Here is a 26,429-nt window from a genome sequence, read left to right on the forward strand (position 1 = left end):
CCTCGCCCTGTCTTCACGGCTTCAGGCACAAGCGAATGACGACCATCAGAAAATGCCCAGCCACGCAGCCTTGCGCCTCTTGGAGCCACAAGGCTGAACCTTCCCCACAAAAAAGTTCAAACCTGCATCTTCGCCTTTTCTTCTCCCGCGGTGGTTTGGATGTACCATTATTTTAGATCGATGCTCGACATGTTCCCTTCAAGATGGTATGTACAGATGCCCACCGATGACTTGAGACATATACTAATGCGAAACTCCAGAAAATCAAGTCACTTTCGAGGCCTGCTGGCCCTCCAGGCGATGGCCTGCGCCAGCCCAGAAATCTCGACCCCGCCCAGCACCCTTTCGAACGTGCAAGAGAATACACAAGAGCCCTAAATGCTGTCAAGATGGAACGTATGTTTGCTGCCCCATTTGTGGCTCAACTAGGTCAAGGTCATGTCGACGGTGTCTATACCCTTGCCCGGGATCCCGGCTCTTTGGAAAGGTTAGCCAGTGGAAGTGGTGATGGAGTTGTTAAAGTCTGGGATCTGGGCAACCACGATCAAGTATGGCAGACAAAAGCGCATGAAAACATTGTCAAGGGTGTCTGTTGGACCCCAGACAGGAAGTTGCTGTCTTGTGCCGCAGACAAAACCGTCAAACTGTGGGATCCATATGGACAAAGCACCGCTCCCACGAGCACATACCTCGGACAGGGTGCATTCACCTCAATCACACACCACCGAAACCTGCCCTCTTTCGCCGCATCCTCGAGTTCCATCTCAATCTACGACCTTTCTCGTCCAGCCTCTGGGCCGACCCAAGTCCTGCGGTGGCCAACATCAACAGACACCATCACCGCCGTCTCTTTCAACCAGACGGAAACTTCAATCCTCGGATCCACCGCTCTAGACCGAGCCGTTGTCTTGTATGACCTTCGAACCTCATCTCCCGTGTCAAAGACCGTCCTAAGACTTGCCTCCAATGCCCTGTCTTGGAACCCAATGGAAGCCTTTAACTTTGCGGTGGCTAACGAAGACCACAACATATATATCTTCGACATGCGGAAGGTGGATAGGGCTCTCAATGTACTGAAAGACCACGTGGCGGCGGTCATGGATGTCGAGTTTAGTCCAACGGGAGAAGAGCTGGTCAGTGCATCGTATGATCGTACGATCCGGTTGTGGAACCGAGATCGGGGCCATTCGAGAGACATATATCACACCAAACGAATGCAAAGAGTGTTTGCAGCCACATTTACTTCGGACAATAACTATGTTCTTTCGGGATCAGACGATGGCAATATCCGACTGTGGCGGGCAAATGCTTCGGACCGCGCTGGAATCAAATCTGCTCGACAACGGCAGAAGCTCGAGTATGACCAAGCTCTGGTCCGACGATACGCACACATGCCTGAGATCAAACGCATCAAACGACATCGACGCACCCCCAAGACAGTAAAGAAAGCAGGGGAGATCAAAGCCGAAGAATTGAAATCCATCAAGCGCAAGGAAGAAAACGTGCGAAAACACAGTAAGAAAGGAACCATGAAACGGCACAGTGAACGAGAAAAGATGGTTCTTGCCACAGAAGCCTAAAATCGTGGACATGATTGATGAATGTGAATGTACATGGGCATGGGCATGGGCATGAGTGGTGTATGGCGTGAAACTGGGTCAGGACGGCATTGCTGGGGCTCCACGTAAAATAAAGCGTCAGTGTAATAGAGATAAATACCCCCGATCTTTCAGTAAGACGCAGTACCTTGGTAGTGAATAGAATTTCAGAGGTACTTGGAACATCTTCCAGCTGCTTTGCCAGAAGATCTAGCGTGACCCTTGAGATCGATAATCCTGGTCGTTATGCTGTTGCTGTCGTCAAATTGTTGTCGTCACCGACAGCCAGTTTCAAAAGACATGGTTTTACTTCCTCTCCAACGCGTCTGTTTCGACCACATGGCACTGCAACAAAACGCCATGGCATGATCTCCCACCACATACTAAGCAATCCCTCAAAAAATCAATTCACAACGCTGCTAGTCTAGTACGCGTGGGGCATTCGCAATGCCAGCGTTTGGCCCTCGCGCGACAGTCTTGGACTCCTTTCTGACCGAGATCGTCAGCTGTGTCCAGCGGAAAAATGGCGGGGGCATCACAGACTTGATTCAACTGGACTTTGATAGTCTGCCCCCAGACCGACAGAAGCCATACGCGGACTTGAACCAAGAACTGAATCGATTGTATCCGTCCAGCAATGACGAAGGCCTCGTCACTCGGTGCAAAACGGTGGTTTCATCGGATGAATTTGGTACATTCAGTACACCCTTTTCAGACACTACCATCCATTATTTTCGATATCTCAGAGACTTCACCACGGCCGACGATCGACAAAAGGCCATCAAGATTCGACAGCTGACCAGGTTTGCATGATTCAATCGATCCATTTGAGGACCTCCTTCTCGCTAACCTACGGCCCAGTCAATGTGTGACAGCCTTGGGCGACTCGAAATATGGAGTTATTATGATCCCCATCGTTTTGTCCTTTTCGCGTACTCTAGCCACCATCGCGACTTACCTCGACCGGAACCAGTCACATGCGGCGAATGATGGGATCTCGACGACATCCGTTCCTTCAGACAGCGCCCCTGGGAAGTTCAGCTTTGTCGAGGATGCGGCCAACGTGCTTCGCGACGCCTTCATCAAGTGTCTGGCAGGGAGCCCAGGAGTCCAACGGACGACTCGTCCAGGGCCCGACGACAAGCGCTTCGGCATCTACTTGACCGCCAACTCGTGTTTAAAACTACTTACACAATGTCGACGATTGCGCAACGCCCAGCAGATGTTCTCGAGCATCGACGCCCAGTCACCCCCTCTGTCATACTACCCGGCAGCCCAGCGGGTCACCTTTCTCTACTATCTGGGTCGATACCATTTCGCCAACAACCATTTCCATCGAGCGCAGGCGGCCCTCCAAGCGGCTTATGACGATTGTCACCGCGATGCAACAAAGCACCGGCGACTGATTCTGGTTTACCTGATTGCTGCAAATCTCTGCCTTGGTCGTTTCCCCTCATCGACACTGCTTGAACGACCAGAGGCGGCAGAGGTCGGCGCGCGGTTTCTGCCTCTATGTAAGATCATTCAATGTGGTGATCTCGGCCGGTTTCAGCAGTACCTGGACCTTGGCAGTGAATCAGGTCGCTGGTTTCTTCGACGGTCGATACTCTTACAACTACAGAATCGATGTGAAATATTGGTTTGGAGAAGTCTGATTCGAGCCACTTTTCGAGCTAGCGGTTTCCTAGGTGAGGAGAAGAAGATCCCATTCCTCAGATTGCATTATGTGCAGCATGCTGCCGCGTGGTCGGTGAGAAGACTACAGCCTGGAACGACAAGGATGGGTCAAATGCAACTGATTGATCCGGAATTCGAGGGCGTGGATGAAGCCATCCGGGACACTGGATTCGATATAGACTCTGGACAATATGACGATGAATACATTGGACAGGAGTCGCAGTCGGTGCTGGATGTCAACTCGGCAAATTCCTGGCCTGCAATGAGTGAGGTGGAGTCGGTGGTCTTGAGTCTCATCCAACAGGGGCTTTTGAAGGGGTTTGCCTTACACACTAATCCACGATTTGCGATTCCTGGCAGCCAAAAGGCGGGCGGACCTATGAAGGCCGGGTTTCCCCAAGTCTGGCAGATAATCAGAGCGAACGCATCAAATGTGCCGGTTCCGGGGTGGGTCGAGGCGCAGAATATGTAACCAGAAGAAATATGCCAGGCCCTTCATTTCGGGCTGACTGATCCCGAATTGATCAATTCCTCTGCTAGTGAACTAGAAAAAAAGCAACCTACACCAAGGACCTTGTTGGGTCAATTCCACCAAGCATTTGTAGAACCATGTTAATAAAATGTTTAATCAAAGAGAGCAGGTCATAGAATACAAGATAGTAGAAGCACTTGAACCGTCGACGTTACCTTTGGTGGGGAGGTCTGGACCCAGATAGTTCCAGAGCCGCCGATCCTATCACCCGAGGCTGGAGATGTTCTTCGGCAAATGGCAGTTCTATCACGGAGCATGAGCAAAAGGGGAAAGGGATGGTTCTTACCAGGATCGAGGGAATTTAAAACGATTCGAGGACGAGGGATCATTTTGAGGACGATAAGAAAAGATTAGCATGTGCGGTTTAAGTGTGTGCGTGTGGGAGTGAGGGCAAGGATACGAGAGTCAGAGACCCGTCTTCACAGTAGTGTGGCCGTTGACAGTGGCCCGTGTTCCAGGATGGCTTGCTTGTTCTTTTGAACAAGCCACAGATGATTTTTGAATCGTCTGTGTGAATCATCAAAGTGCAGTCAAATCTCGAGACAAGATACAGGTACTCTTTGGCATTTACTTAATTAATACTAACAAGTCTTCTGGGGCGCAAGGTCTTGTGCAGAAACAAAGGGTGTGTCCATGACTACCGTAGATAGGTACCTCATGATAATCCCTGGGAGGCTATGTACAGTAGTACATACGAATTCTGTACTTATCAACGTCTGCTCGCTATTTTAGCCGCAGCAATGTCAAGTAGTATCCTGGCAACTGTGTTGGTTCCTTATCTCTTGTGCTCCTCCAAGGAGAGGCTGGCGGAATAGCCCGGGCGTGACCCCAAAGTTTGGGAGGCTTTTACGGGTAAGACAAGGAATGACTGTTGGGTGATAGAAGGGCCCGCGGGCCCTAGTGCCTCGGGCCCAATCTACTTACGGAGTAGGTGGTAAGGTAGGTAGACAGGCATACCCATACAAGTATGCGTACTTTTATTTGGCTTGCCTCTCACCACAAGGCCCCAGAAACGCGCCAGACGTGGGCAATGTTCCACAGGCAGCGTGGGGTGGGGCCTGAGTTCCCAGACGCCTGACCCATTGTGCCCTTGTTCCCGTGCACAGAAGCCCGAGAGCCCTCCTCGGCCCCCTCAACCACCCCTGGGCCGTGAGAGACTGATGGCGTGGCGGTGGACCCATTCCGCGCCGACTCGACGCTCCTCTAAACTCTTAAGGGCTTAGAACAATGGCATCCCAGACGACACCTTCCTAACCCTGGGAAGAAAGGCTTGGCGTCTGTCGCAATCGCACCATTCATGCCTGGCAATTTGTGTCCTTTCGGATCTCCCTCCGCCTCACGACTACCCATAACCGCTCCCAGCGGTCTTCAACGCCCGTTCGTTAGTCCATCGCCTTGGATTGTGACACCTGAAAAGCTTCTCCAAAACTCTCACCGCAGTCCAATGACTGAACAAAATGCTGGCCATTGGAACAACGACCAGATGCTGGGGGATCAGGTTGTACCCGTTCGCCCATTTGCGTGTGGACAGGTGTCTACCTCAAGCCCTCTTGATCTCCAGGTACGAGATGCCCAGCGCATTTTACAGGTAAGTGAATTGGGACAGGAGGCTAGTACTGAGAATCTCAGCGCCGATGATCCCACAAGGACCCTTGGAACCCCTGCCCACTCATACCAACGCACCCACTCCAGTCTGGCTTGGTGCTTCTGCCACTCCGGGACGACCCTATCATGTGAGGGAGAGGGGCCACTCGCGTCTTGCCTTTATCACTTGCTCTGCCATGCACCAAATCAACGCCGCCACCGCTACCACACCTCAGGCGAAGAGTCCGCTTCCTCCAAGACTTGTCCATCCCAACTTGACCTTCTGCCTTGACTCCGTCATGGCACGCTTATTTCGTGATTCCAGCCATCTTCTTCATTCTAAACTACCTTCATTGTCCTTGCCTACTCCTGCTTTGCCAACAGCGTCGCTGGTTTGAACGTCGCAGTCGATGCGCCAACGACGTCGCACGCTTGCTTCTATCGTGTGACACAGTCAAAGCCCCCCTCGTCCTCAACCTCAACTTCACCCCCGAACCGCTGCCAGATTCGACGGCTGAATGCATTGGTCGACCACCAGGCAAGATCGACACGCGAACGCTCGAGTAGTCCTCTCTGCACGGAAAGTCGTCCCCATGGCAGTTGCGCTCAGGTTGCGAAGCCCTCCGCCTTGACAAATTCTCCCATGAACCTCGACCCGGCCTGTCACAACTCCCACATCTCAAGGCCTTGGAGTCTCTTGTAACAATGGCGAGTCTGAACAACCTGCAGACCCGCATGTACCACGGCGATCCTCCGGCGCTGCAGACCAAGGTGGATGTGAATCCAACTCTGATTGTGTCATGGTGGTGTACGCTATTTGCCATGACCGCCATCGGCATCCGCTTATTTGGTCGTTGGATTCGAACGGAAAAGCTCTTCATCGAAGACAAGATCATGTTCTACAGTGTCATCCCGTTGATCATTCGCCAGGCTTTGATTCATGTGGTACTAATTTGGGGCACCAATAACACCGACATCGCTACCTTGACACCCCTCGAAATCAGACATCGTGAAATCGGAAGCAAGTTGGTTCTTGCCGCTCGAATCTTCTACGCTGCATACATCTGGGTGGCTAAATTCACCGTCCTCGAATTTCTCAAACGCCTGATTGGGAAATCGTGGGCCAAATCATACGAACAAGGCCTGCGTGTCATTTATGGCTTTTTAATCATTACATATATTGGTGTTGTGGTCGGCACTTTGTCTGAATGCCAGCCTTTCGACCATTATTGGCAGGTTGTACCAGATCCCGGACCCCAGTGCCGAGAAGGACTCGTACAATTGATTGTCATGGGAGTCTGTGACATGGTGACTGATGTCGTCCTGATTGTCTTCCCCATCCCGTTGGTCTGGCAGTCGTCAATGCCTTTGTCCAAGAAGATATCCCTTGTCTGTCTCTTCCTACTCTCTCTTATCCTGATCGCCATCACTGCTTACCGTATCCCTTCAACCATATCACGTCGATCATCACAACAATACCGATCACTACTCGCATCCCTCGAGATTCTCGCTGCTGCCGGAGTGTCCAACGCCATTGTCATCGGCAGTTTTATCCGAGACAAAGGTGTGAAAAAGGCCAAATTCAGAGCGGGTTCTTTCAACAATGACGACGCCAGTTCTCTCGGACGCCAGCCCACTCGCACACGCACTCGATCCATGACTCACCATCACTGGGGATCTGACGAAGATTTGGCCCGAGGAGTTGGCGTGTCTCTTCCACCCACCTTGCGTCATGGCTCAACTTTTAATATGCGGCCAGCAGAGATGGCACCTCCGAATGACTATTATCAAGACATTGATCTCGAAGCTGCTAGGCGCGACGAACATCGAGGAAGCATCACTACAAACTGGAATTTTGCCGAAGCATCGCGGCGAGACCGGCGAGACCGGCGACACTCGATGGAGTCGAACAGCAGCAGTTCGACGAATATCAAACTGCGGGATGTCAAAACCTCTTTCCAAAAAGACCCCACGAGTTCCGATTTAGACCACACCGAACCTGACACTCCAAGTAAGATGGGCTTCTTTGATGTTGGAGGCCTTGTCAATCGACCCACCGATTCCTCAAGCCTACGATCACGACAAGCATCTTTTCAGGAATCCACGCGCCGTTTGTCGAACAATCTGCAAACCCAATCTCATACTTCCGGACGATCGGGTTCTAAAGCCTTTCTGGCCGATATTGGCGGTCTACTCACCCGCCACATTCGAGAAGAGGAAGATAACATGTCGGCTTCGTCAAAAAGTGCTAGGATGAGCAGCCCGGCTCGTTCACCGATGAGACTGGGAGACAATCGGCGAGATTCGAAAAAACGTCGTCTACCAAGCCATCAGGAAGATGAGGAGCCCATCATCAAACCCAAAGGTCCGGACGATCTGAGCTTTGGTGATGTTGGAGGTTTGTTGAAATGATATCAGCTCACGCCGTTATGAATATTCAGCCTGCAGTCGGCAGCAATCCCATCTTGAACAGTCCCCCGACATGGCACCCTCCCATCGAACCCAACGGCAAGAAATCACCAAATAATGTTTACCTACGATGCATGCCAGACACAGCAGTATCGAACAGATGGGCTCACTGAGCACATCTTGACGACATTTCCAACGAACCAATCAACTTACCACCTGAGCCTACCACTCATCCCACGACAACCTACCTACCCACCTACCAATTCGACCTCTTACCATCGATCTTCTAGTACGATACCAATTTCCATGAATGAGCATTTTTCAGCGACGGCGCTGGCGGAGTTTTAACTGTTGGATACACTACCATTGTGGAAAGTTGTTTTCCTTGGCGTGTCTTTTGCTTCTGTTTTGTTTTTTTAACTTGACAATCCGGATTGAAATATCCGGAGATGATGTTGCTTGATACATATATTACCTATTTTGATGCAGTTACGGCCACGGCCATGATTATGGCCAGATCTGACGCTGTTTGTGAAAGAGAAGGGAAGGATGAGAAAGGGAGGGACAAGAACGCAATGATGATATGAAGCAAGCAAGGAAGGAAACTCGAGATCAAAAGATGTATCCAAGTGAAAGAAAAATCGTATGGTTTGGACGAAACCAAGGAATGAAAGTCTACTCAGGTAGTCTTAGTGCAATCAATGTTTAGTGCCAGTCTGAGATTGAGTGTCTGTCTTTCTGTCTACCCATCGACTAATCTAGCCTGTCTGTGGTTTCCTCTGGAGCAGTCCACGAAACTGTGTTTGAGGCAACGAGGGTGTAATATATAGGGTCTGTGATTCAGAAATCATCGGTCTTCCAGCCCTTGGCCACATTCCAAAATCCCTCCATTCTTGGACCGAGAACATCTCTAGCCTGCGCATCAGTCTCGCAGGCACGCGGATGGCGCAATACCTTGCGGAACGTGCGTTCCTTCTCCTCGCCGCTGAAAATACATTCACATCGATTCAGACTCAGGTCCTTGAGATTGCCATCTTCATCTTCGGCTTCCAGCCATTTCGTCAATGCTTCACGATTGCCTTCCGCGACGGAGCGGGGGGCTTCCATCTCAGTCCACCGAATCCGCTTCTGCAACAAATGGTCATAGTGTCGAATATCGTATTCTCCGCCCTCGACCACGAGTAAATTGAATTTAGGGTGTGTGATGCACACGCCCGTCAATTCGCGGTCTTCGGCGTTCTTGAAGATCTGGAAGCGATGTTTCACGTTGGCGAGGCTGTTGATCTTATATGCACGAACGTGGATGCCGCGGGCGAGATCGTCCGCTCGTTGTCGAGCTAGTTTTTCCGCCCGTTCTTCCTTGGTTAGCTTGCGGCCTTCGTTCGTGTCCTCATGTTTCTGCTTCCGTTCGGCGATCTCGCGGTTGACACGTGCTTCGACGGCAGTGGGGTCTTTCACGGCTTCTTGACCGAGCACCATCATGAGATTTCCCTTTTTGACTTTAGGCGGCGGTGGAGGCTCGAGGCCGAGTCGCACCTTGGCTTGTTGCTCCTTGAGGTCGGCTTGTCGACGTTGTCGACGTAATTTGGCTTGCTCTTTGCTGGTCAAAAACATGGGTTTGGGTGCTGGAGCGAGTTTTTCCTGGGGAGGTTCAATTAGAACTGGATGTTGGATGTAGACGGTGATTATCGAGTCGGGTGTGTCAATTTTGAGGTTCGCCTTATCGGAAATGGCAGCGTACGAGCTGCCATTTACGAGTCCTTCATCCCACCATTCGATTTCAGGAGGGGCCGGGACAATAAAGGCCTTATCTGTGTCCAAATCTTCCTCTAGACCAGCAAGTCGAGCACGTTCGGCAATGCGTTTCTTCATAGCCTCGAGTTGCGCCTGCCTTCGAAGTGCCGCAGCTTGTTGAATGTATTTGCCCTTTTCATTGAAAATCAGGGGCCGGGACGCACGAGACTTTGCCACAGCACTCCCAATGTTGGCGTCGAAATATGGGTTGGATTTGATTTCTTCCATGGAAGGACCCGAAAGGTCAAGTTGTGCCTTCTTCTGGGTCGCTAGGGAATCTGCCCGGCGATTACCCATGACAGTAGCAAATTTTGTCTGAGGAGTTCGCCCTTTGTCTGGCTGCGTGTCGGCCAGTAGTGAAGGGTGTAAACCGATATCCAATCCACCTCGTGCCTTAGACATGTCGTCATTATGGACTGGAGGAGTATATGTAGCCGCAGAAGATGGCCTTTGGGCATTGGCACGACTGGTGGCGGCAGCGACTCGAGCCCTCATGGCCGCAATCTTGTCGCTAGTCAGGCTGCTCGTAGATGGCGTCGAGGAAGAGGTCTGCTGCGAGGGGGCTGTCAAAGTCTTTGAGCCAGCCATTTTCGCCTTCAATTCTGCTGCGCGTGCCTTGGCCGCAGCCAACATCTGGCTCACGTCTTGCTTGGGAAGCGGCGCCTTGCCCTGGCCAGGGGTTGTAGGGCGGGGGGATCCATCATTGGATCGGGCGCGTTTCTGGGCATCGTCGTCGGCTTCGGGGTGAGATCTCTTCAGCAAACTGCTTGATCGGTCGGCCATGCTTGAGTAGAGGGAACTCACAGGAAGCAGGAGACGGATGCCTCGTGCAGATATTCCTGGACACGAGTTCGGAAGACAATCTCCTGAAGAGATGTTTTGCGAATCACTTGAACCAAAGGTGAGGGCCGACCTTGAAATGATTCAACTATACTGGGATAACCATGGTTGCTTGCTGGCCAAGGAATAATTTGAGGACTTGCATCTGGCAACTGAAAACAGCCTAGTCCGTTTCTAGACTAGGCCATACGGAGAAGCATTCGGTCAGATCAGAACTATTGCTATCAACAGCTTCTAGTTTCGCTGTATTTTATAGAGCGGAACAGAGAGCACGACTTACATGCACCCTCCTCCTCACACTCGTATACCGTATACTGTGCCTGTCAAAATATACCAGTTTCTTTCTTCACCATCAGCTGAACCCGTCCCTGAAGTTCTCAGCAGAGGAACTGTGCTGTGAATGAAGACCCAATATGCACCATATCAATCCGCGCGTCGTTGCTTTGCATATTGCACTCGGATATGTGTAACCACATCTCACTCTACCCATGTGTACACCAGGTAATTCATCTTTACCGTCCTTCAGGCAGTGCCCGATCTCGTTACCAAGCACAATAAGATGATGACAAGAATGTTGTCACTCAACTCAAAGCAGGCTAAGCTCGTTAGAGTACACCTTATCTGCCATTCCACTCGGTAGGTAAGCTTTGCGGACTGATTATTCACAGCATCAGGTTGCTTGTCAGGGTTTGACTGCCTTGTAGAGGGCATGTTTTGGCGCATGCTCATCTACTCGTTTCATCTGGTTCACAACTACTCTGTACCTTTGATCACACCTTTCTTGTTGACCCAGCAGTTTCAACCCCACGGGATCCCCCTAAATCGACCTCCCATGCATCACGTAAGCATTGCGACTCCCGGAAAAGCCGGCGATGTGCTTCCCCCACGAGGCTGTGAATCAGGCGAGCCAAATCGAAGCTGCTTTCTCATCACAAGCGCCTTACAATCGTCATGAGACAGTTCGAGCCGACCCGTATGGTTAGAATCGTGTCCACCATGTCAGGGCATGCGACAAGCTTTTCGCGGGCCTAACTTGGCCTTGGTCGCATCGTTGCAAAGAATCTTGGTCTGAACTTCTTTTCAGGGACCAAGCAAATCACGCTTTCGGGTGTCACTGACCATGTGGTCGTCTCTGGGTTCTTAGCAACACAGCGTGCGGGCTCAGAGTTGATCGCCTATTGCTTTGAAGATGGTATGCTGTGGTCTGGAGAGCCGTCGAGAACACGACCTGGTAAGAGGAGATCCAGCCTTACCATACACGGAACCTTCGATAATCACACGCAGCATACGACGGCTGTGTCATTCCTTTATGTTCAGGGATCATTGCAACACTTTACCTGGTCGATGCTCTCTGGAGCAAGGCATCATACGACTGTCTTGGTGCTTCTCTTCTACAAATGGCGCAAATAGGCTCACTAATCACCTGCCAGGCCACGGCCAAAGGCCATCAATGCTGCCTCGTGAAGCTTGTTCATCAATAAGCCTCGTGTTCTGAACCTCTTTCATGCGCTTCTATATGCGGCTATAGCCCTACCATACGACATCATCGTGCAGGAAAGCAGTCCAGAGTGAAGTCTTATCTCGGCTTCAGCAAGTGATATTGGATGTGTCACATGCTTTCGAGATTCCAAAAAGCTTTTTCCACCGGATATGCTTGATACTGACAGGACATGGTATATGAAGAACATTACCGAGCCTGCAGTCCTATTTTCATTTTCCCCCCCATCTCTGGACTCCTTCAGGAGTATTGACGGCGGAATCACCAATATTTTGTTAAACAGATCGACTCGTTGAGCAGTTGTTTGCAATAGGTCCATCATGGATGTGGATCTTGAGAAAAAGAACGAGAACCCTCCCACCGGGGGCGTTCTTGACTCCGACTATGGTCAACTTACGGCAAGCAGACAGACCAGGTTCCAACGAGTTGTGCATAGCTTCCGACAAAATCATGAAGCTCGCGTTTCTGAAGTCCTGTTGGATGAAAGTGGAAAGCCTCTTCCGCATCAACCACCAGCACAGCCCGCTCTAGCCCATAAGTTGAAAGAGCGACATATGCAGATGATTGCCATTGGAGGTTCCATCGGTGTGTTCCAGCATTCTTTACTATGTGTATGACCATCACTGACCTCCATTGAGGTACTGGTTTGTTCGTTGGTTCTGGCTCTGCTCTCGCTACTGGTGGACCAGCTGCACTTGTGATTGCATACTCTATTCTCGGTATCATGATCTTTTGTACAGTCCATGCCCTTGGAGAGCTTGCTGTCATGTTTCCCGTGGCTGGATCATTCGCAGCATACGGCAGTCGGTTCATTGATCCTGCATGGGGTGCAGCAATGGGTTGGAAGTCAGTATATTCCCTAAAGTGCAGATTGGTGTAGCAGCTCGCGACATATCCACTCGCACGAGCAGAAGGACGATCATTCTGACCTTCTGGCAGTTACGCCATGCAATGGCTAGTGACTTTCCCAATTGAAATGATGGCGGCAAGCATCACTGTCAACTACTGGCATCACGCTCGCGACGTCAACCCAAGTGTCTGGGTGACGATTTTCCTTATCTCGACCATCACCATCAACTTCTTCGGCGTACGAGGGTACGGCGAGGCTGAGTTTGTCTTTTCGATTGTGAAAGTGATTGCGACTCTTGGGTTCATCATCTTTGCTCTCATCATCGACGTCGGTGGCGGACCTAATGGCCACTACTATGGTGCCAAGACCTGGGACAATCCTGGATCGTTTGCAAACGGCTTCAAGGGAGTATGCTCGGTGTTTGTGGTGGCGGCGTTTTCATTTGGCGGTACCGAACTGGTCGGTCTTGCAGCTGCAGAAGCCAAGAACCCACGGAAGTCTCTCCCTACCGCTATCAAACAAGTCTTCTGGCGTGTTCTGTTGGTACGTTGACCATGTCGAGACTGAGGCTATCTTGTTGCTATGGCTTGCTAATCTGCGTGCGTCCAGTTCTACATTATCTCGTTGACTCTTGTGGGATGTCTCGTGCGATATGACGACGAACACCTCCTCAACAGTGGTGGAGGCTATGATTACTGGACGTCGCCTTTCGTTTTGGCCATCAAGAACGCTGGTGTTGACGGCCTCCCATCCGTCTTCAACGCGGTGATTTTGATTGCAGTCTTGAGTGTGGGCAATGCATCCGTGTATGGTTCTTCGCGTACCCTCGCAGCCCTTGCGGATCAGGGCCAGGCGCCTAAGATCCTCGGTTACATCGACAATGCGGGACGACCGCTCGTGTCCATCATCCTTGCGTCTTTACTTGGTTGCCTTTGCTACATAGTCAACCTGAACGCATCAAAGAGACAAGAGGCATGGAACTGGATGTTTGCCGTCTCTGGTCTTGCATCCATCTTCACTTGGGGCTCTATCTGTCTCTGCCACATTCGATTCCGGGCGGCTTGGAAACTCAAGGGCCATACCTTGGATGAATTGCCTTTCAAATCTCAAGCTGGCGTGCTTGGGTCTTGGATCGGCCTCGCTCAACATTCTCATTCTCAGTAAGTCAGAGTTGTGACAGGCGATATCAACCACGGACTAATTCGATGGCTCTAGTCGCACAATTTTGGACCGGATTTGCCCCCGTTGGTTACAGCGAAATGAGTGGTTCCGAAAGAACCAAGAACTTTTTCGAATGCTACCTCGCTGCCCCAGTTGTGATTGTCTTCTACCTGTTTTTCAAATTCTGGAAGAAGTGGAAGTTCCATCGTCTCGAAGACATTGATATTGTCAGTGGTAAACGTGAGTTTGATATCCAGCAGATCATAGATGAGGAACGAGCAACACGGGCTGCATGGCCTTGGTGGAGGAAAGTGGCCAACTTCTTCTGCTGAAGATAGAGACGAGTCCGTTGGGGGAAAGTGTGCTTGAGAAAGGCATATCCCTGGCCGAGGGTTGACCATGACATGATATATGATGGATGGGTTGAACATGGATTCAATACACCTCTGGATGATGAAATTTGAATGATAATTAGGATATCTCAATTATGATACAGTTGATATGATAGTCAGGTACTAGCACTCCCTCTTCCAGGCAGAGGTCTCATTTCGAAAGTCTGAGCATCTCCAGTCTCAACACTATCATCATCCTTTGCAGCATCAGCATCAGCATCAGCATCAGTTTGATCCTGATTCTGATTCTGACTTTTGCTCTTCTTCCCCCTCCTCCTCCACCATCTATCCTTCTTATCCTTCGTCCTTCTCATCTGAACATTATCATCCCTCCTCCTCACCGCACAACAACCAATCGTCCCAACAAGGCTACACAAAGCCCAAACAACCAAATTAAAATACACAAATACCGTTGCAACCCTCATCCTGGTACGTGTCGAACCACGGAGATAAGCAGTACTCATGACAATGGCCGCAGTACCCCATAAGAAAACGAGGACCCATTGCCATAAAAACACCAGGACTAACCAGAGTCGCGTGGCGACGGAATGGAAGATTTCTGTCATCAGTGATAGTGATGTTATGATGCTGAGTGTAGAGACGGTCATGGTGAAGGCCTGGGAGGAGAGGTGGAGTGAATTAGTGACTTGATGAGACAAAGAGAGGGGGAGGAGGTGGTGGTGGTAGGAAGACATGAGATGTAGATGTCCGTCCGTTCGACGACTTAGTCCTTGACGATCGTTGATTAATTCTTACCTTTCGCGGCGTATCATCCTTGAAATCTGAGATATCAGAGCCACATAACGATAGAGTCGTGATGCCTGCCATCATCTGTAACGCATTGATACAAATATAAAATGCTCGACTTGAGGGTAGTCGTGACCAGAATGTTGATGAGCGCGTCGCTGCCATTTTTGGATATATATATATGTTATAATAATCGCTGGAAATTGCGATCGTCGATTGATGTTTAGCTGAAATGGTGATTTGAGGGAGAGGGAAAAGTCGCTAGTTTTCTTTCCTCGCTGGCTGGCTGATTGACTCTTCCTTCTTATGCGCTCGCACCGCCCGCACCGCGCCCCGTCAGGGGTTGGGTTGGTTGGAAGTCTTAGTCCTAGGTAGGTCCTGTCAGAGTCCGGGGCCTTGAGGCCATGGATTTGATGACGACGATGATGATGATGACAATGGAATTGATGGAGATTAATGGGTGATGAGTGAATGAGTTATGAGGTCAAAGTGATGTTTGGAAGGGGATGGGTTGCGTGTCGAACAAAGATGGGATGGTAATAAGCTTTTAGTTGGAGGAAGGCTGACCAGAACCCTCGACCATACCAACAATCCTAAAGAGACCTAAAAGCTGTCATAAGTAGCCCCTCGGCCTTGTAGTATGCCTACAATCTTCCATCTAAGCTTCTCGGCGACTTTATCAGATTATAAGGACTTCCAGGCCAGCTCGAATGCCCAGCGTGGCGGTGCTGAACATCTCGACCTATCAACTCTGCTGACGCGATGCGGGATCCAAACTGAATACGTACCTCATGCACTATTGGAATTGGCATCGTCACGAGTGTTCAATTCAGTATCATTTCAACATTTACTGCTCCCGCTTATTCGCCTTCTCGACCAGGTCATCTCGTGAGAACAAGAAATCTATATACCTGCTCGTGTAACACCGTCCCAATATCGACTGCGACCAAATCAATGCACTGGCATGACCACATCAAAAGCTCCTGTGCCCACATTACCTCTCCGACCAGCCACGATCCTAGCACTGGGACCGAGCAGCGGATCGCTCTCTCCATACAAGACCGCATCTCGAAGGAAACCCATGACGGTTTCGAAACTCATCTTAGCCAACACACTACCACCTTCACGGACCAGACCATGACGGCTGAAAGCCATGTACGAACCAGACTGTGTCATTGCATCTGCAATCAGGTTCAAATGTCTTGGATCGACTGAAATACCGTGACCTTTGAAGACGCCGTCGATTTCCTTGATGATGGTCATGCGAGCCGCTTCCACTCCGTACAATTTGAGCATGTCGTGTACTGAATTCGTGTACATGCTGTGAGGGTTGATGATGTGTTGATAATCGCGCATGGCTAGAAGGTTGACGCCTTCGGTCGTCACCACTGCTTCTTTGACTTGCTCTTCTTGTCCTGTCTCCTTGTTGATCGCCTTGACCGGTTTGCCGTCGGGTCCATGCACTTCTTCCATGAATTGAGTGCATACTCCTAATCCAGGGATGTTCTGGATCAGTGACGAATGCACGCACTTCTCCAGAATCGGAAGGAGAAGGAGTTTTGGAGTGCTTGAGTCATAGCTGAGAATGATTCGACATGCGCTGCCCTTGTACTTGCTGAAGACGAATCGTTTGAGGTGTGGGTTCTCTTGCTTGAGACGCGTTTCCTCAGCCTCGGCTTCGGAATCTGGGTCATTCGAAGCTTCTCCTGAATCGTCAGGGTCTTGCTCTCGTAATGTTTGTGGTTGTTTCAAAGTGCGTTTCGATTTCTTGACTTTGGATCCGGACGCGCCTTCTCCATCGTCGTCGTCGTCGCTGCCCGTGGAATCGTCGCCAGACTCGTTTGCAACTTCATTCTCGTCGTCATCCGGTTCGTCAAAGGTGTCTTCGCGGCGCCGTCGAGCCGCCGTGTCTTTGGCGTCGTCCGGATCAGCGTCTTCATCAATGTCGTCCTCTCCACCTTCACGTTCTGTGGGTCGAAGCGGTTGAGCTCGAGCTTCCTCGATCACTCCTACCGAGGCCCCGACTTCGGGTACCGCCGCAGTCACTTCCGAGAGTGATGATTCTTTCAGTTTCTTTTTGATTTCGTCCTTGATCTTCTTGTCGAGCATGGGCAACAATCTCCGTTCCAAGCATCGTTTGACATCGCCACGCTTAATGGCATACTCCTCCTCGTACTCCTCCGGATCGTATAATTGAATGAAGATGTCGTACAGCTTTTCATTGGCATTCTTGCCGTCCGCGGCTCGTTCTCGGACACTGAGTTGGTCGATCACTTGCGCCAGAGACAATCGACTGATACTCTTGGCGAACCGTTCTCCATCAGCAGTGTCGAGCTCTTCGATGGGCTTCAGTGACATGGTTGGTGTCATGATGTTGGCACTGGCAGTCATAACAATCTCGCGAAGGCGAGGAATACCCAGAGTAACGTTTTTGGCCGAATGGCCGGCCAAATGGAACGTGTTGAGTGTCATTTGTGTAGATGGTTCTCCGACAGACTGAGCAGCAACCACTCCCACTGCTTCACCTGCATCAACGACCGATCTCATGTACTTGAGATCCATGACGGATTGGAAAGTCTTCTTGCTGACAATGCCTCCGGGATTTGTTTTCTTCTCCCGGATCAGCTTATCGGGGTTCTCTTTCATGTAGTTGATCAAGGACGCCCCGAAAGACTCTGATGTACTTCCAAAATGGCTGGTAGGTGTGAATGCTGCAGTCAACGGGTCTACAGCCTTACCACGCTTGACTGCCTTCAAGATAGCCTTCTGTTCATCGCCCAAGCCATCATTCTTAATCCGGCTCAGAACCTCTTCTGCGTTCATCGAAGTGGCGACGGATTGATGATTTTCGGCTAGGAACGAGAACTCTTTCAGATGTTTCTGCTTGGTCACTTCCAGACCATCCTCGCCGTACAAGAATTGAATGAGATTGCCGTTGGAACTCTCGCGCACCGAAGTGTCATATTCGGTCCGGAGCCCTTCCAAACCCTTGACAATGCAGCGTTGGAGATAGCCTGATTTGGACGTCTTCACAGCCGTGTCGATCAAACCTTCCCGCCCAGACATGGCGTGGAAGAAGTATTCTTGGGGTTTGATGCCCGTCAAGAAACGGCCAGAAACGTACCCACCAGCCACAGGGTGGGTTTCGAATGCACGAAACGAGGGCAGAGTCTTGCCGCTGACCATCGTCGGCACACGTCTCCCTTCAAGAACCTGTTGACCCAAATTGCAGGAAATCAAGTTGGCATTGACACTGGATCCTTTTGCACCTGACAGCGTCATGGCCTGCATTTGATTCCGAGGAAAGGCTTTTCGAAGTCCTCCAGGAAGACAAAATTTGGAAACAGCGTCGGTGATGGACTTGACTTTGGATTTGTACAACTGATCCAGTCCGTTCAGTTGATCATCGTTTCTGAGCACATTCTCCAGTCGCGCCAGTAATTCGGGGTTCTCTTGGTGGGCTAGATCCCATTTCAAGGTGACATATTCTGCAGACACCTCGAGACCCATCTTGGAAGCTTTATCGAGCTCTTTCCGCCGATTTTGGTCTCCTTCTGGCGTCAAATACAGATCATCCATACCACAAGACCACGCACGCTCATTGAGATATCTGGTCAGTAATCGTCCCAGGATACTCAACAGCTTGCCAGCAATGATGTGTCCATAGATCTCGTAGATTGAATGGATGAGACCACCGGCGCTAGGTCCAAGCTGGCTTTTGTCAAGAATACCGCACAAAAGCTCTCCGTCTCTGAAAATGACACTTTGCTCCGTGTCGCGGAATACGGTGCCGGTGCTCGTGACAGCCCATTTGCTTTCGTCTTTCGAGGTCGATTCACCCCATTGTTCGGAAGACGTGGAGGATCTGCTCGTAAGGTTGAGCCCCTGATATCCGTCCGGTGTAATGTTTTTCAGCACCGTAGTAATGACTTGTTTACCTGTCCATAGCATCTTCGGTTTCAGAACTGCAGGCTCCACCATGTGGATCTTCTCAAAGACAGTGTTGTGATCTTCTGGACGAAGGCAACTATATAATAGTTGCTGGTATTGATCGCGGTCGAAGAACGTATCCCTGCCGGTGAATTGGACACCCATGGAGATATGATCCTGAATCAAACCTCTCAGTGGCTTACCTGCCGTTGCAGAAAGGTATTGGTGATCAGTGTCGGCAATTTGAAGGGCCTCGGTACGTGCGAGTTCATTCTGAGGGAAATGCATGTTCATCTCATCGCCATCAAAGTCAGCGTTGTACGTATTGCAGTTGGCATAGTGCATGCGTATGGTCTTCTGGTTGGTCAAGACGCGTGCTCGATGTCCCATCATGGACGGCTTGTGTAGCGTGGGCTGTCGATTCATGATAACGACATCTCCGGTCTGAAGGTGACGGTAGACCTTTTTCCCATTGTCGCCCTTTGAACCTGAGATTGTGGATGTCAATAGCTGTTTGGCTAGTGCTTTGCGCTGGTCCAGGGTTTTACGCTTCAGACTCAGAACCATCCCATTTTCATTCTCGATCGCCGCTGCACCCGGGTATTTGTCCATCCCATTGATCACAGCCCTACTCAGCTCTTCGAAATTGTGGCTGGTGACGGGCTCTGGATACGTCAATTTCTTAGCAAATACCAGTGGCACTCCGATTTCGTTGGTCTCGATATTTGGGTCTGGCGAAATGACACTGCGTGCTGCAAAGTTGACTCGCTTGCCCATCATATGCATTCTGAAGAGACCTTCCTTCTTTTCCAGTACTTGTTTAATTCCCTGGTCTGCAGGTTTGCCCGACGTAGGTGGCGGCGAATCGATCAATCCGTTGAGGGCTTCTTGCAATACGATCGAGGCCTGGATGCTCTCGTTCAAGCTTCGTGGTCGTACTGAGGGATCCGTCTTTGCTCTCTTCATGTCTCGCAGTATCTGCCGCATATCATTGGCAGCGACTATGATTTTGTTGAGCACCGTATTGGCTTGAGCCTCAAGCATCGCATTTGGGCCTTGACGTGCCAGCGGCCTGAAGCGATTCGGGGGCACTAGCACCGCAGTGCAAAAGAACATGTCTGGTGAAACTGGAGCATACTTGCCACCAGGGTGAGAGGTGTACATCAGGTTAAGGAGCTCTTGCTCGCGGTCGAATAGGAGCGTTAGAGCCGCAAGAACTTCGCTAGGCGTCATGTACGCTTGCACGTCATCTGTATCTTCCACTTCGGCATTTTTAGAGTTAGCCATTGTCTCGAGGGCGTTTAATGTGGCAATCTCCTCCTCCGCTCCATGTGTCTCAGTCTGTTGCTCGTCTGCGTCCACCATGTCGACATCCTCGTCGTGGATGCCATTTGACAGAGGCTTCTTGGCCGTGGATTTTTGTTGTTTCTCGGATTGTAGGAAAATAAGCGGATTGGGCGCCTGCATACCCATCACACGCATGGTCTCCTTCTGCATCTTTGCAAGTGGCCGCCTGAAGATTTTGACCGCCCGATCCCTTCTGTAGGTGATACTAGCACCTCCACAGTTGGCGCATTTATTGAGAAGTGGAACTTCTTTCAAAACGTCGGCTATGACAGCCTTTCGAGCAGTTATGGCGACTGGGTTACGTATGAGGGCCTGAGGGTCAATGAGACGCTTCTTTTCTGCTCGTCTGATGGCTTTGTTCGTGGCTCTCGTTCTTCGGTCGATCAGGTCGTCAATGTCTTCTTCCTCTTCTTCAACCTCGGCCACATCCTGCACAATATCGGTCTTTGATTGTTTTGAGCGTCGTCCTCCAAGCTGCATAGTCTTGATGACCTGATACTCTTCGACGAGTCCATACTGAAGGAGACGGAGGGAGCAGATGGTCTGGTTGATGAAGTTTGGAGCCGCTTTGAAGCGATGGCAGTAGGCGCATTTGGCTCGGAGAAGGCGCAATGCAGAGTCAATATACTGATGGTGGTAACAGGGAACAGGTAGCTCGATGTGACCGCAGTGTCCGGTGCAGTGGATTGAATTCAACCGACATGTAGTACAGCTGTCTGAAGTTAGTCGCAGAAATGGCGATCTCGCCGAAGGCACACATACTTGGCATCTAGAGCGGCAATGGCTCCCAGAGCCGGGTCATGAAGACCGCCGGGTACAGGCTCGAAGAGAGAGTCTAGTGCTGGACTCTGATGAATTTGCTTGACCGAGATGCGACGAATCTCGTGAGATTGTAGTCGGGAAAAGGACAAGCCGCCCGTGGCAGAAGCGACTGGTTTTGTGTATCCCGCCATTGTAAATCCAGCCCATTAGCCAGCCAGATTGACAGATGGGATCAGGGGCGCAATGAGCAGTCACCCGTGGTGCTTCTTGTCCTTGTGGTGTTTTGAAGTAATTGTCGTCAAAGGTCCGTCGGCCTTGCGGGGAACTTTTTCGACAACTTTTTTTTTGGAGTCAGTGAAAGGGTCGGTAAAGGGCGAAACATTTCTCCGTAAACTGCGCTGGTGCTTCGGTAGTGGCACCTGTGCACTGCCGTGGGAATAAATTACGGTGGAGCATTTACAAGCCTTGTATTGTACGAATACATTGTACAAGAGCACAACCTCGGCCGCTGGGTATAGATATAGAGAGGAAGTCCTCCCTCTCTCCAACGAGAAAGAGTCAATAATTTTATTCAAACCTCTTTATTGATAAACCACCAACCTCTTCCTGCATTTATAGAATCAGTCATGAAGTTGCCATATATCCAGGAGCCTCCGATCGGCTTGAGCGCCAAAGACCAGGCCATCTACGAGAGAATCCAGGCACGTCGTGGCGGGACCTTACTTCCCTTGGACAAAGCCTTGTTCCATTCACCTGAATTCGCCGACGGTGAGTCACACATAGGGGAAAATATTGGCCACTGACGATACATTTCCTCCCACTAGGATGGAACTCGATGCTTGGGGCTGTGAGAACTAGAGGTGTTCTCTCCACTGACATAAGAGAGATCTGTATATGTCGGCCTGCACTCCATAACCGTGCTTGGTTTGAATGGAAGCATCATGCCCCGCTCCTCGCCGAGGCTGAAGGCTTCACTTCAGACATGATGCAGGTCGTGTCTACACCGAATCCGAAGAGCCAAGGGCCTTTGAACGATAAACAGTGGGCTGTTCTACGTTACAGCGATGCAATGACAACATCGGTCGATGTACCCCAGGATATCTTTGGCGCTCTCGCCAAAGCTGGTTTTAACAACCAGGAAATTGTGGAGATCACAATCACATGTGCCGCTTACAACATGGTCAGCAGATTTCTGGTGGCGTTAGACGTGGGCGAAATGAATGGCCATCCGCCTCAGTCTGTATCCCCTGCAGATGATGGCAAGTCTACATGATTCTCTGCCGTGGTTATAGTGACTTAGGTACTTGAGACTAAGAGGTGGCTTCGAGCGGTGTCGAGTGCATGGCTTCATCGACAAAGCTGCCTTTATGGTAAGCAGCATACCCCGGCACCTATCCTTGAGAAAGGCGTCATTTCTCCTTTAGGCCAATAAAATGTTGTCAGAATCATCGTGTCTCATCTCCATCCCAGATGGTCGCCTCGCATATGCCGCACATCTCCGTAAAAGCATCGTAAGTCAGGTATTTGTCCACAACATCTAAGACCATTGAAGCAGAGCATCGATATCTATTCTCATGAGACAGAATGATATCGTGTCGGTGTACTAACTCGGTTTTTAATTTTTGACCATGGCTGCCACACAAAAGGAATTCAGCGACTCGCCTGCTAGACCTCCAGTTGGGACTTCCCCATCCTCGCGAACAGCCTCGCCATGGTACAGTGTTGGCCCTGGTATCTGGGAGCTGTTGCTCAACGGAGATGCCAGCACGCATGAGAAATCAGTACTGCAGTGGTACGAACCCAATTCACTCTCAGCAAACGACCAAATTATCACGCACACATATATCGAGGAAGTCATTTTGGTGGAAGGGGAGTTGGAGGACCTCACGCTCGGCATGGCATGGTCCAGTGGTGCCTATGCCTATCGAAATCCAGGCATGAAACATGGACCGTACAAGGCTTCGAAGCAGGGGTGTTTAATGTTCGTCAGAACATCGTCTCCTGCATAATCTGGACAGCCATCGCGATAACCGATAGTCTGCTCTGGGAAAGAAGGCCGGAACTTGAATGAAGTCGATGGGATGGTCTTCGTACTTAGTATTAAATTGTGGGATGCAACAGCGCCTGAGTCTAGGAGAACCTGGACATTGCCGGGCTCCCAGTGACTTCAGTAGAGTAACCTACAGTGCCTGTAATTCATACCAAAAAGCATTCCACTTCTAGGCTCCGGATAGGCATCTGGAAACTTGCTACGGGCGGGACGCTCCCAGAGCACAACCACTACCACTAGTACCCTCCAAGCGACCTGAACATAATATCGGCGAGTTATTGCTAATGGCCCATAATGGTGTCAATGGATTACAAACTGAATTACAGCACTCCGTCAACATCTCTCCGAACCCCATCTGCAAGCATGCGACTTCACTCTCACTCATAACTTTTTGGTGGCACTGGTTGAGACCACATCACATAGTAGAGACGTAGTGACATCAAGGTGATGCTAAAGCGGCAACGCCCTACGTCAAACATAATCTTGGCACGAAGACTTTCATCCTGCGATTCTGATGTCTTCCTTCCGCTGCCACCAACCTAAGATAATCACTGTCAGGCAATCGGCAATCCAACTCAACCTCCATCAGAGTTGATCCTTTGCTTCAAAAGAGGTCGAATTCTGCACTACTTGCCCATGTGCTCTTGACAAGATTTGGGGGGACACATCGGGACGAGACCGGTCGGGCTCTACATTTGCAGTTTCTTATCTCTTAAGATCAAGTGGCTAACGCTTTCTACCGACGAAAAGGCTAGGTTGAAGTCCCGGCCTCCATCATCACACACTCTCTACTTGATCATGACGTCGAGATCTTCCAGCGAGTCCGAGGGCGAAGTCCTCAGCTCGGACACCGATTCCAAGGCAAAGACCATACCATCTTCCCGTCATTACACCAAGGTTGACCGTAATGCCAGAACACATCATTCATCTAGATCACATCGAGATCGACACCGGGACCGATCGCGCTCCAGGTCTCCTTACCGTGCTCCGAGAGGCGAAAAGCGGCCTAGAGAATCCGAGCATGGCAGAGGTCGGTCAATAAATGAGTCACGCACTTTCCCTGTAAGATACGAAGATGGCGGCTACAACTCTCGACGCCGCGATTCCTACGACGATCGAAGCACCAAACGCTCGCGCACATATTCCCGAAGTCCAAGCAGATCTCCCTACCGAACCCCCACACGCAGAGACGAACGGGACAATCATTCCAGAGATTCACATGTCGGTGATAAAAGAAGCGATCTCGCAGTGGAGAATAAGTCTTCTAACATGAGCCGACTGGGCCATTCCCGCGATGTAAAGCGCGCTCACATACCTGATAGATCTACATCTGCAGTTTCTGAACAGGAAGGACGAAGCGGTGATTCGAATAGCGCTGATGATTCTTCGAGGCACCCCGCAACATCAACTGACGGAGATTTGAATGATTCCGTAGAGCCTGTGGACGAAGCAACTCTGATCGAACAACGTCGCAAACGCAGAGAGGCCATCAAGAACAAGTACCGTGGTCAAGCTCCCCCACTATTGGTTCGAGCACTCAATCTTGCAGCTGATTCCGCGCCTGTTAGCCCTGGACCGGACAGTCTCGCCTCAACCCCACGCAGATCTGGTGAGTCTCTCTACCGTCACAGTCACGAAGCGGGAGCTAACCTGGACAGAATCTCCTAACGTATCCTCGCCTCGCACGCCAAGAGACAACTCTGCTCCCCAGTCTCCCGCCAATGTCGAGTTTGAGACTGATGCAGATTTAACTAATGCCGATAGGGGATCTCCGAACACCGATGGTCCTTCCGCCGCCGACTATGATCCAACTGTTGACATGGAGGAAGAACGAGCGCGACATGACAAGCAATTGTTCAGAGAGGATGACCAAGCTCTCGAGCAAGCTGACCAACAGGCAATCAAGGCTCAGCACCAGAACTCTGATCCATCTCCTAAAGCAGATGGTGAATACGATATGTTTGCCGACGAGGACGATGATATGTTCTCGGACGCTCCAGTCAAACCGAAGCCCGAAGTCCAAGCCGCCCAAACTCTCAAGGCAGATCTCATGGACAATTGGGATGATGCCCAGGGCTATTACATCACAATTCTTGGTGAGCTACTCGCACAGCGTTATCATGTGACGCAGACTTTAGGCAGAGGAATGTTCTCCTCAGTTGTGCGTGCGACCGATACACAAACGAATCAGCCTGTTGCCATCAAAATTGTGCGCAATAATGAGAGTATGCGCAAAGCAGGTATCAAGGAGATCGACATTCTCAAGGACATTGGTGCGAATGACCCAGAGGATAAAAAACATGTCATCAAGTTACATGGGTCATTCGACCACAAGGGCCATCTCTGCATGGTATTTGAGAACCTCTCTCTCAATCTTCGAGAATTACTCAAGAAATTCGGGCGAGATGTGGGCATTAACCTAAAAGCGATTCGTGCCTACTCACAACAGTTATTTCTTGGCTTAAGCCTACTGAAGAAATGCCAGTACATCCACGCAGATCTCAAACCAGACAACATTCTAGTCAACGAAGCCCGAAGCACTCTCAAGATTTGCGATCTCGGATCCGCCTCACCAATCCGAGAAAACGCCACAGCACCATACCTCGTTTCACGCTTCTATCGCGCCCCCGAGATCATCCTCGGCATCCCTTACGACTATGGAATCGACGTGTGGTCCGTCGGATGCACTTTATTTGAACTCTACACCGGCAAGATCCTATTCACCGGCCACAACAACAATGGTATGTTACGCGCCATCATGGAATGTCGAGGCAAGTTCTCGCACAAACTGCTTCGAAAAGGTGCCATGACATATGATCATTTTGACGACATGCTCAATTTCCGAGCCGACGAGTTCGACAAGGTGACAGGTCGTACGGTGACGAAGATTATCGACATCAAGGCTAAGCCGGTTAAGGACCTCAAGTCTCGATTGATGCCCAAGGATAAAAAGATGGGTGAACAGGAGAGGAAAGAGTTGGAGCTGTTTGTCGACTTGCTTGATAAATGTCTGGATTTGAGACCGGATAAGCGCATTACACCAAATGACGCTTTGAAACATCCCTTTATCTTGAGGACGAAGGTCTAGATAAAGCAAGGTAATAGATTGGTAGATTGGAGCGGTTTGTTATCATCATCGTAGATGGGTAGATGATGTCTGAAGCCATGGAAAGAAAGATTCTACAGAACTAAATACATGGTACATTATGAAATAATACATTTCCTGGTCTCAAGACCCGACTTCTTGGGGAGGTTTGG

The 26,429-nt window shown here is 50.4% G+C and overlaps 9 protein-coding genes across 13 annotated transcripts; 6 read left to right on the forward strand and 3 right to left on the reverse strand.

Annotated features, from left to right (window-relative positions):
- Window positions 1-157: 157 nt before the first annotated feature.
- Window positions 158-1,751, forward strand: PV10_02677 (uncharacterized protein). Its single transcript, XM_016367019.1, has 2 exons — window positions 158-206; window positions 261-1,751. The coding sequence occupies exons 1-2, from the start codon at window positions 204-206 to the stop codon at window positions 1,578-1,580; spliced, it is 1,323 nt and encodes a 440-aa protein (XP_016226537.1). The 5' UTR covers window positions 158-203; the 3' UTR covers window positions 1,581-1,751.
- Window positions 1,752-1,961: 210 nt separating this feature from the next.
- Window positions 1,962-3,803, forward strand: PV10_02678 (uncharacterized protein). The gene is made up of 2 exons (XM_016367020.1): window positions 1,962-2,401; window positions 2,460-3,803. The coding sequence occupies exons 1-2, from the start codon at window positions 2,046-2,048 to the stop codon at window positions 3,745-3,747; spliced, it is 1,644 nt and encodes a 547-aa protein (XP_016226538.1). The 5' UTR covers window positions 1,962-2,045; the 3' UTR covers window positions 3,748-3,803.
- Window positions 3,804-5,533: 1,730 nt separating this feature from the next.
- PV10_02679 (uncharacterized protein) lies at window positions 5,534-8,541 on the forward strand. Its single transcript, XM_016367021.1, has one exon. The coding sequence runs from the start codon at window positions 6,097-6,099 to the stop codon at window positions 7,801-7,803; it is 1,707 nt and encodes a 568-aa protein (XP_016226539.1). The 5' UTR covers window positions 5,534-6,096; the 3' UTR covers window positions 7,804-8,541.
- PV10_02680 lies at window positions 8,491-10,523 on the reverse strand. Of its 2 annotated transcripts, XM_016367023.1 has the most exons (2): window positions 10,399-10,523; window positions 8,491-10,331 (listed from the first exon to the last, which is right to left on the reverse strand). In XM_016367023.1, the coding sequence occupies exon 2, from the start codon at window positions 10,225-10,227 to the stop codon at window positions 8,641-8,643; it is 1,587 nt and encodes a 528-aa protein (XP_016226541.1). In that variant the 5' UTR covers window positions 10,228-10,331; window positions 10,399-10,523; the 3' UTR covers window positions 8,491-8,640. The 2 variants fall into 2 exon arrangements, with proteins under 2 accessions (XP_016226541.1, XP_016226540.1); XM_016367022.1 differs by having other exon boundaries at window positions 8,491-10,523.
- A 3,900-nt stretch (window positions 10,524-14,423) lies between these two features.
- On the reverse strand, window positions 14,424-15,719 carry PV10_02681 (uncharacterized protein). Its single transcript, XM_016367024.1, has 2 exons — window positions 15,092-15,719; window positions 14,424-14,952 (listed from the first exon to the last, which is right to left on the reverse strand). Exons 1-2 carry the CDS (start codon window positions 15,245-15,247, stop codon window positions 14,452-14,454), a joined length of 657 nt encoding a protein of 218 aa, XP_016226542.1. The 5' UTR covers window positions 15,248-15,719; the 3' UTR covers window positions 14,424-14,451.
- Window positions 15,720-15,899: 180 nt separating this feature from the next.
- On the reverse strand, window positions 15,900-21,410 carry PV10_02682 (uncharacterized protein). Its single transcript, XM_016367025.1, has 2 exons — window positions 21,122-21,410; window positions 15,900-21,071 (listed from the first exon to the last, which is right to left on the reverse strand). Exons 1-2 carry the CDS (start codon window positions 21,310-21,312, stop codon window positions 16,034-16,036), a joined length of 5,229 nt encoding a protein of 1,742 aa, XP_016226543.1. The 5' UTR covers window positions 21,313-21,410; the 3' UTR covers window positions 15,900-16,033.
- A 275-nt stretch (window positions 21,411-21,685) lies between these two features.
- Window positions 21,686-22,560, forward strand: PV10_02683 (uncharacterized protein). The gene is made up of 2 exons (XM_016367026.1): window positions 21,686-21,889; window positions 21,946-22,560. The coding sequence occupies exons 1-2, from the start codon at window positions 21,748-21,750 to the stop codon at window positions 22,392-22,394; spliced, it is 591 nt and encodes a 196-aa protein (XP_016226544.1). The 5' UTR covers window positions 21,686-21,747; the 3' UTR covers window positions 22,395-22,560.
- A 170-nt stretch (window positions 22,561-22,730) lies between these two features.
- Window positions 22,731-23,130, forward strand: PV10_02684 (uncharacterized protein; the record flags this gene model as incomplete). The annotated part of the gene is made up of 1 exon (XM_016367027.1): window positions 22,731-23,130. The coding sequence occupies exon 1, from the start codon at window positions 22,750-22,752 to the stop codon at window positions 23,128-23,130; it is 381 nt and encodes a 126-aa protein (XP_016226545.1). The 5' UTR covers window positions 22,731-22,749.
- A 569-nt stretch (window positions 23,131-23,699) lies between these two features.
- Window positions 23,700-26,419, forward strand: PV10_02685. 4 transcript variants are annotated; one of them, XM_016367031.1, is made up of 4 exons: window positions 23,700-23,852; window positions 23,922-24,032; window positions 24,086-24,780; window positions 24,830-26,419. In XM_016367031.1, exons 3-4 carry the CDS (start codon window positions 24,441-24,443, stop codon window positions 26,257-26,259), a joined length of 1,770 nt encoding a protein of 589 aa, XP_016226549.1. In that variant the 5' UTR covers window positions 23,700-23,852; window positions 23,922-24,032; window positions 24,086-24,440; the 3' UTR covers window positions 26,260-26,419. The 4 variants fall into 4 exon arrangements, with proteins under 4 accessions (XP_016226549.1, XP_016226548.1, XP_016226547.1 ...); XM_016367030.1 differs by having other exon boundaries at window positions 23,700-24,032; XM_016367029.1 differs by having other exon boundaries at window positions 23,922-24,780.
- The last annotated feature ends 10 nt before the right edge of the window (window positions 26,420-26,429 follow it).

This window comes from Exophiala mesophila (genome assembly GCF_000836275.1).
Source record: "Exophiala mesophila strain CBS 40295 unplaced genomic scaffold supercont1.2, whole genome shotgun sequence".
Taxonomy (NCBI): domain Eukaryota; kingdom Fungi; phylum Ascomycota; class Eurotiomycetes; order Chaetothyriales; family Herpotrichiellaceae; genus Exophiala; species Exophiala mesophila.